Source organism: Prinia subflava, chromosome 4 (assembly GCF_021018805.1).
Source record: "Prinia subflava isolate CZ2003 ecotype Zambia chromosome 4, Cam_Psub_1.2, whole genome shotgun sequence".
NCBI classification, from domain to species: Eukaryota; Metazoa; Chordata; class Aves; order Passeriformes; family Cisticolidae; genus Prinia; species Prinia subflava.
The window spans coordinates 48,082,492-48,092,214 of record NC_086250.1 but is presented as its reverse complement, the minus strand read 5'-3'; the positions used below and the strand labels follow the sequence as shown (position 1 = coordinate 48,092,214).

The following is a 9,723-nucleotide window of genomic DNA, read 5'->3' as shown; positions in this document are numbered from 1 at the left end:
TACAACAGAAATTATAGTCAAAATGCTAAAATTCTAACTTCCTGACATTTTTATCAGCCCCAGCAATACATTTCACCTGGAAAATGCTGAAGTTGTCAACATGCAAGTTTTAATTATTGTGGTGTTCTTGTTGAATTTTCTGTAATTCAGCATCTGTATCTGTTGGTTTTGCTTCTTAAGGAGTCTCTTACACCTTAAGTACTGCCTCATAAATTTCTGTACAAGCATGTAATTAATCTGTTTAATTTTCAAGAACATTTCTGTCTTCTCATTAAATGGTAATTTCCTGTATCAGAAATCTAATGTCCTCTCTAATCAAAGGATTATATTTCAAGACCAGAAAATTATTTATTTTTCTATGCTAAGTGTATTTGGGGGTTTAGAATTCAGGTAAAATACAGAACCTGATTTTTTTCTTATTTCTCTGAAATTTTTCTTCAAGCCGTTTTCAAGTTAGTACTTTGACATTTTTATCTCAAAATGACATACTAACCCTACTCCTTCAGCTGAAATGAAAAAAAAAACCCCATTATTAAGATTGCAATGTCAAACTTTCAGACACTGGGGCAGGAGAAAAATGGCATCTTGTCTAAATAGTGTATTGGTAACTTGGCCCTTGCCTCAGCTGAAGGCATTAAAATGTTGCCTGTAGTTGTATGAAAAAATCTGGTGTTTTGCCGTATTTCCTATCCAAGGTGGACCTTTTGTCTATATTAATTAAAATCATGCAATGAGGAAATGGTGGGTATTGTTTGTTAAATAACTTCAAATTCTATTTGGGTTTAATGGAAGAAATAGTGTTTTCTATATTATGGCAGTTGCAACTTGCCTTGGAGATATGGATTTACCTCTTTCATCTACTGTAGGACAAGCTATCAAAACAGAACTTATCAAGATGGTCACTGGTTTCCATGTTGCTTTGTGTCTTGGGAACATTCTGAACACTCAGAGCTGAAAGCCAGGGCAATGGGAGCTCAGCTGCTGGGCTTTGAGAGCAAAAATGTAATACAGTGATATCACAAACCTGATATCTAAAGTGAATGTGTACAGCTGACCTCAGACTTTTAGGTCTGTGCTTCAAGATGTTCTCACAAGTAATTTTGAAAGTAGATTATATTATGGCTTTGAAGAATAATAATATAATAGTGATTAGGTAATTTTGTCTTCAGAGCAGTGTTTGAACTATGCATAGTTAGAAGGCAATGGACACCCACTGGATGATGAGGACAAAATAAGTAGTTGTTTATTACTTGAAAAGAATCCTCCTCCAATGTGTCATGCAGTTGCTGTACAAACAAACAAAACACATTGAATAAAACAAAAAATATAAGAAAGTATATGGACAGCTATATAATCATAGTGGAAATATCTAAGATGGGAGTTTTCATTCTATGGTATGTATATCACTAGTGGTATGACAACTATTTCAAAATGGTCTTCAAATGAAATCTGAGCATCTAAGCAGAATGTCTCCTTCAGATGAGTCACTAGTATTGCATTCCCACAGGAAACTGGAACAAAGACCTGGAATAGTGCGTAGGGACTGGTACATGCCACATTTCCACCATCATCACTAATCTGGTAAAATACAATTCTTTTTCCTGAGCAAACTGAAATGGTTAGTTCAGGCATAAAGGATAACCTGGTAAGTAACAGTAGCTCAAGCAGAGTGTCATGTTATGCACTTTAATACCCTTCTCCAACTCTTACTTAGCAGGGAAGATGGAGTTAAATGACACTGTCATCCTGGGAATATCCTCAGGTGTACTTTACAAGCTTTTCCCAAGTAAACCCAGTGAGGAAAAAACAGGAGTAAGTTGTTCTCTTGTGTAATTTTAAAGTAATTTGCTGACATCTAAAGAACTATGAATATTAGATTTTATGCAACACATAAACTGTAGCAGGCAGAGACTTTTCCCACCTACTACTCATCAAACCTGCCCTGACTCTTATCCCTAGCTTTCATTCTCATCTGGTTATAATTGCCTGGCATTCACAATTTGTGTTCCTTAGGCTTCTCACAGCTCTTTGATCAATATGTCTGAGCTCGTTGTCCCAATTCCAGTTATCTGTGTTTCCTCTAGCCAGTCTTCCCATCCCATCTTCATCCTACCTTCCCCATCTTTGTCCAGTTCTCATGTTTTGTCCACACACAAGGGCATTTCATGACTGAAGCACTGCAGTGCCTTCATCTGCATTTTCTGTAAGTGTTTCAAAGGAAGTTCTTGTCGTTTTATAATTTAGCAGAGCTGGGTTTTTTCACAATGTTTGTTACCACTTTGTGTGAAACTTCAAAAGTTTCTGCTACCATGAGGTTGCTGAATAGATACATACATTTTAAAAATGTATTTAAATGGGCACTTCATAACATCATACACTCTGTAGCTATGTACATAAGTATGACTATGTGAACTAAAAACATAGATATAAGCCTAAGCAATAGGTGGAAATATCCCAAAAATGAAAATTTCTTAAATGAATTATACCCAGCTAATGGGTAAACTCATAATTAGCCATGTTGCCTTTAAGTAATCATTTAAGTATGTTAATTAATATGTGGCCATGCATTTAAAAAGCAGATTTGAACTTAAAACACATTTTAGATAGTATTGCAATCCTATTTCTCTTGAAATATTTATTAATCTGAAAAATTATTCAAATGAGAACAAGTACACAACTTAATGGTTAAAGATATATAAACGTACAGAGATTTTTTGATCAATACAATGCATCAGAATTAATAGTGTCAAGTGAGTACTAACCAATGTACAATATTAAATGAGTAGAAGAATAATTCAGTATTGCCAGTGTGGGAGGTGACAAGTATAATTTCAAAGACATTCTCAAATGACAAAGGAGAAATGTATTTATCCTTCCTATTCAATATAATGTAGAAGTAAATATATGATTGTACATATTTGAATATATAGTTATAAATACACATACATTTGTATTAATTTGAATCCAATAGACCAGTCTTATACAATAATATGATTAATACAGAACAATTTAAAAATAATTTCATTGGGCAGTCAGTGTGAATGGATTTACTTTTATACTGAAGTAATCTATGCATGGCCATTGATCAGCAGAATGATTAAAAAATCATTGTTATGGTTTCAAAGCTAATACACTTAGGTAATAATCATGGACAATCACTGGCTAATATAAGTAAGCAAGCTCTTCTGCTGTCTTTAAACATATACAAAAGTTCAAAATTGTGCAACAAACATTATATCTTGACAGAGTCACAAGCTGCCTGCGAAGTTATTCAAGCACTTCAAATACTTTCTAGTACTTACAGATGTGTCTGAATGCTTCACTTTGGTGCTGTTTTTGAGAAAAGAGTAAAAGAGAGTTAGGGAAACCTGGCTGAATATTTAGGAAAATATTCTGCTGCATAACTGAAGTGGCAGGAGCTCCATAAAACCAGTCCTCAGAAGTGCTGTGGGGTTTATCAGTCTGTAATTGAGGTGAAAACTTCCCCATGATTAAACCACTGTTTACATTCCACTTTTGGTATTCATGCACAAACTGCAATCTGTCAGCATAGAGAAGTTTCCACATTGGATCCAGAAAATAATGTGTTTGGTAAAGCCAGTTTGGTGCTGGACAGGAAGGATAGTGTCCCCATGGTGTGAAATAATTCACAGCAAGGCAGTGCTTTACCTCCTTTTGGTGCCCTCGCTTTCGTGACCTCCGATGTTGCCTGAAGTCCCCGTGAACAAAGTCATTTAAGTTTGATGGGTGAATACTCCAGTAGTTTCCTTTTCCATCCTCACATCTTCCCACCTTGATGAAACAATCATTTAGTGAAAGGTTGTGCCTTACACTGTTCCTCCAGCCTCGTCCTTTGTTCCTGTAAAAAGGAAAATTATCTTCAATATATTTGTAGATAGCAGCTAAATTCAGTTTATTTGTTGGGGAAGAAAGTATTGCCTTTGCAATCAATGCTATGTATGACAGAGGTGGTTTATCCAGAAATCTTCCTTCATCCACAGTCACAGGAAGACTCTTCTTGGCATGTATGTGAGAGCTGAGAATTCGGGGTGGAAGCCCTTGAGCCAGTTTTTCTTCTTCTTCTCCTACTGCACAGATGTCTAGACTTCCTTCATCGTTTTCAGAAGAGTCTTCAGTCATTATAGCAGCCTGAAACCCAGCATTTATTTTAAGCGTTCTGATATTTTACTGCAAGTAGCCAGTTGAATAATTGGTCCACTGAATAGAACCAGCAGGAGAAATGAAAGTTGGACTTCAAATGTGCTGCTGTCACGTACCCAGATTTCTATTTTATACTCTGCTAAGTCAACATCCTTAACAACGAAAACTGAACTGCCTATGTTTACAAAACTCAAGGTGCAAGTCTTAGCTGAATGAAAAAAACCTTCAAAATAATTATACCATGTTAAGTATGAAGATAAACAGACCATGACGTTAGCCTCTCACTTCATTATAATCTGAGAAAACACCCTTCAGTGTTCCCCATTGAAACATAATGATTAATGAGGAATTTATGATGCCTAGATAGAGTTGCGAAAGGATCAGACTCTCCAGTGATATGTAGAACAAACTGAAACCAACATGTTGGTTCCTGTGTTCTACACTTAGTCAAACATGTTGTATTTAGTACAATAAACATTTGTTTTACCTGCTAATAGAAAGTGCTGTGTGAAAGGAAACTACCTATCAAATTTTATAGCTGCAGTGTAGCTATTCTTGGTGCAACTGAATTAAACCAAAAAAACCCCTCCAACACAAATTGCTCCCCTTTTTTTATTAACTCTCTGATAGCAACTAGCTTTCATGCTGAGTATGCAAGTGACCAGTCCTGCCAACCCAAGAAACTGCTTGAGGGAGCAATTACCACTCAGAGTTAGAGAGTTCTGTGCTCTGTCACCCCCAAAGCACAAACTGTCACTTGAACTTTGACATGGCCCTCAGCCTCCTGAGGTCTGACACTGCTAAGGAAAGGACAGTCATCTCATCTTGGAAAAGGTTGCCCTGAGAAGTTGTGGATTCTGCTTCCCCTTAAGTGTTTCGGGCCAGGTTGGACAGGTTTCTGAGCACTCTGGTCTAGTGGAAGGTGTCCCTGCCCATGACAGTTGGAACCCCAAATCTTTCTATGATTCAATGATTCTATGATCTCACGAGATTAGTCTAGCAAGGTTATTAAATATGCTGAAATATGAAAATGAAACAACATGGTGGAAGCTTTGAAAAAGGATCTTCTTTTGGGTCACTTTTGATGTTCAAAATATGTATTAACAAATGAGGTCTGTGTTTTTGGGGATCAATAATGGCACCAAAGTTTAACTGTACAAGGCTGAAGTTGATGCTGTTGTTGAGGCTATTTTGGGTTCTGGAAATAACTGTTGATTGCTCCTTTCATATGCTAGTTCTGTCAAAGAGAGAGGACATTAGGGTATCTATTAAAATGATCCCTTTCTTCCTGATCTTGAAGTTCATACCCTGACTGATCATCTTGATTGGGCCCTTTGTAAGACTTGTCTTAGGATCTCGAATTGGCCAACCAGTGTTTCAGTTGGTAGCCTGATGTTTTTAGATTAGAAAACAAGACTGATAATGCAATGCTATAGGTCACATGGATTATCTAATATTCCTGTGCCAGAATAGAATTGCCACCTGTCTGCTTGCAAGATACAATAGAACACCTTTCCAGTAATCATTGTGAATGGGATCTACCTGGTGTTTTAACAGCCTTGGCTGTTCAAAAATCCTAGTCATGACATGATGAACTATTTAACAGGCTTTTTTTGTCTTCAGTCTCAGCAATCATTTCTTTTGAAGAAACTCATTTGACCTGATCTATCCCTACTAGAAATTGTTGGCCTTGAACATCCTAAAGTTGCCATCATCTTGCTGTTGCTGGTAGTTTTTCATAACCTTCTGATGACTAATTTACCCAGTTTTTTCTCCTCCTCTCTTATTTGCAGATGAATGGTTGCCAAGCCATAGCAGAAATTCTTGAGATTATCTCTCAAATGTGTGATCTGGCACATTAGACTACTACAATCATGCCATTTCTGCTGTTTCAGCTTTAAGCAAGTTATACCTAAAGGGGTTCCTACAATAATAATATAAAAAACATAATTTAATTCAGAATACCAGATTCTCTATATTAGGTTATTTCTACTGAAATTTGTGTTTTTATGAAACACTCAGTTGTAGACTGGAGAACGAATGCTGCTCACTGTGACAAGGACTGTGTGTTCGTTTCCCCATAGCTCCAAGAGGAAAACGCAGAATCAACCACATGTGCTGCTATTTTAGTAGTGACTTTGTAAATTGAAGGATTGTAATGCAGGACAAGGCACAGAACCCAGATTTTGAGCGCCTACAAATGTCCAAATTAAATTAAGAATAAGGAAAACAATCTTACTAGAGTTTTCAATTTTAAGGAGAGGCTTTCAGAAACTGAGGAAACTGAAGTTATTAAAAGGACCCAGTCTGAATAATTAGGATTTTAAATGCAGTAAATGCTCAAAAGTCCAATGCATGATACTTTTACTCAAATCTTATATAAGAAAAAAAAATGTGTTGAAAAGGCTCCATATCTGAACAGATGAACAGTTTTTTTCCGTAGGTAAAGGAAGGTCCTACAGGGAATGAAAGACAAAAGGGTGAACAAAACCCCCCTACATTTGGAAGGGTTGCAAGTCCTGATCTCCAAGATCACAATTTTTGTTTTTCAGATATGCCACCAAGGAAAATATTAATCTCATACTCCTGGGTCTCTTGCTTGTTCCTTCTTTCTGCACACTATTTCTGGAGCTAGCTTTTATTTTTCTCTGAGTCTTATCATTAAAGATAAAAATTTCTCTCTTTGCTCAAAACAAGATTCCGTCTAAAAAAGTAAGACAAGTTTCCTGGTTTATCCTTATTCTTTGTGGGAACCCTCTTGTCAGTGTCTGAAATGTCTGCAAAGCTCTTACATTAGAGGAGCAACATTCACTGGCTCAATGTCCAGTTTTATCTGAAAAGAAGAATAAGAGACAGGGAAAACATACTGGGTATTCTTACTATGCAGAATTTTTCCAACCTAGGGAAGCAGATTCCTCTTCAAATGTCTGCACAAACCTTATTAAAGCATCATTTTTGTCACCACATTATCTTCAAAGCTGTTAAAACACTGCACAGATATAAATCTGAGATTTCCCACAAAGTACCATAAAAAGAAGGGGCTGGCTTTATCAGCCAGACCAGTTAAATAGTTTATCCTGTAAATTTGTGAATAAATGATGTGTTCTTGAAAAGATTAATGAAGATAAAAGAGCATTTGGAAATTCTGTTCCAGTAATGTAATCTGTTCTGAATTTTCACTGTACAAGGACTGGTTTTATCCGCTGCCCTTAATTTAGGTTAAAGAGAGTTTTTCAACGTCTTAGCTTTGATTGTATGAATCCAGGCTATCCCCTTACAATAATTCTAATGTTTCTTTTCTCTATACATATATTTGCAAAGCCTGAAATTTTTCTGCTTGGTACTGTGAAAACAAGCACATCTTTTAGGGAGTGGTCTGGTTTCTACTTTGGGTCACAGAGTAGACCAGCTGCAGCCATAGGACAAAGTTTTGATAGAAAGTCTGACAGTGCATACAATCTGTAATGAAGAGCAGAAAACAACTGAGGGAAGCCTTTGTCCTCACTCAGCCTTTGTTACTAAAATTTGACTACAGTTGTATGGAATTCAGAAAGACAATATTGCTTAAGTGTAATACTGTCTTTTCTTCCTTAGCTCTACATACTTTCAGAATTAATTGCTGTTTCAAAATACCTCTCAAAATATGCCATCAGTGTTTCTTTCTAAAGTATATAACCTTTAAAATATTTCTTTTACCTCTGGTTCAGCACTTTTGACCATTCAACAGTCAGCTGGAACAGCCTTCTCTGCAAGGAGAAAATGTATTTATGCCTTATCCTAATAGATTTATTTAACAGCAAAGCAGAAAGTAATACATCTCATACTATTTGCTAAAGAAGGGCAGTTTTCTAGGCACTGGGGAATACTCTGTTAGGAAGCCAAGTGGAACCAGATTTTATACTGCTCATCTTTAGTCCATGTTTAAGACATAATTGTTTTCCACTTGATGCAAATATATAGCCTCTTCCAGTTAAGGCAAAGAAAGATCAACTGGTCAGTGCTAATAACAGATATGACAAAAATATTTGACTTCAGTTTTTATTGCTCCGTTGTGTGTTTTGTTAGGTCCAAAGCCTGCTAATTCTGTAACGTTTTTCCCTCTAATGTTTATATGCTGTTCAATAGAGGGGCTAACCCATATAGAGTTGTCTTGTTTACTACACATTTTTAATTCTATCTGTTGTTTCCACTGTTACTTAACAGTGTTTAAGGACACCTGGAAACGATTTGTCTTGATTCAACATTTGGTTTTGATGTGTTCAAAGGAATGAGTCTTCAGTAAAGAAGTCATTAAAGAAGTTGTCCTGTTAAGATGTTCTAAAATGACCTGATGCTGTTATATACTTTGAAAGGAAATAGCTACACTGTTGTCTGATTCAGGTATTTTAGGACACCATTTTAAAAGATTCAGAGAACAAAGATATTATTCTCTTCTGATATTCCATTGTCTCAAAGTATGATTAGTGAATTAGGAATGTTTTTGCAATAGCAGATGGGATGGCTATTGAAGGGTTTTGATGGAGCTTTGGTAAGACCTGGAGATGTTCTCATTGTGTGATGGGGGATGCTTCATCAGAAAAGAGGATTAATGGTAAGATGCTGTTTACCTTATTGTCTGGAAATAGACATACCCAGATGAGCTTTAAAGTTACCAGTGAAACTATAACAGCAGGGAGAATGATTCAAGGTGTCCTGAAGGAAGGATTAGGTCTCTAACCTGTAAAGAAATCTGTGATGATGCTGCTAATGCTGTCAGTTTCTGGCATTGTTAATTTCAAGATAGTCTTCCTATATATTTTAACTTGTACTGTACTATTAGATTATATAGACAAGGGAAATAGGAAACATTAAATGATGTCATGGAAAAAGGTGACATTTTGAGTTCAAGATCTTTGTTCTATAAAGACTCAATCTTCCCATGCTTTGAGTGCCATAAAAGTGAAAGTCAAATGCTATCTGAATAAATTGATAAGAATCCACTTGTTTAATTTCATATCATAGGACAATGTCCTGCACAAAGGTTGAATATCCTTTAAGAAGTTTAGTGTCTTTCTTCCTCCTGTGGAACAGGTTTGTGTTTCAGAGTTGGCTGCTAAAGTTAATTCTTTCAGTTGCTTTTCTCTCCATTTGGCTGGGTGATGATAAATGCAATTTAGTGCAAGATGATTTCATAATCTAATTAATGGTGAGCCCAGCCATATTTACAATGGTACATTACAAGTTTATTTCCAGTGTACTCACCTCAGTGTTTTATTGTAGTCCTGGTTTATTGAAGTGGTGATGGCCAGTCCTTAGCTAGAAGAAGCTGGCATAATCCTAGTATCTGGCTCACTGAGTCAGCATGGTATAAAGTCTGGGCAGAATGTGACATTGCATTTTATATCTAGAAATATTGAAAAAATGGCCTTGAAAATATATATAGGAATATTTTATCAATATGGAAACTATTTACATGAGGAAGCATACATCCTAATCAGAGATGAATCACTCCTCATTACTGCAATATGATGAATTTTTTATGCAACATAAGTTGATCATCTTAAATAGCTCTGAGCAATTTAA

The 9,723-nt window shown here is 36.1% G+C and overlaps 1 protein-coding gene across 1 annotated transcript; it reads right to left on the bottom strand.

Moving 5' to 3' along the window:
• Positions 1-1,303: 1,303 nt before the first annotated feature.
• Positions 1,304-4,245, bottom strand: LOC134549376 (forkhead box protein D1-like). Its single transcript, XM_063394924.1, has one exon. It carries the CDS (start codon positions 4,138-4,140, stop codon positions 3,292-3,294), a length of 849 nt encoding a protein of 282 aa, XP_063250994.1. The 5' UTR covers positions 4,141-4,245; the 3' UTR covers positions 1,304-3,291.
• Positions 4,246-9,723: the final 5,478 nt, after the last annotated feature.

What these genes read in the sequence shown, in the direction of transcription:
- LOC134549376 (XM_063394924.1), bottom strand. Translation starts at nt 4,140, where the DNA reads ATGACTGAAGACTCTTCTGAAAACGATGAAGGAAGTCTAGACATCTGT.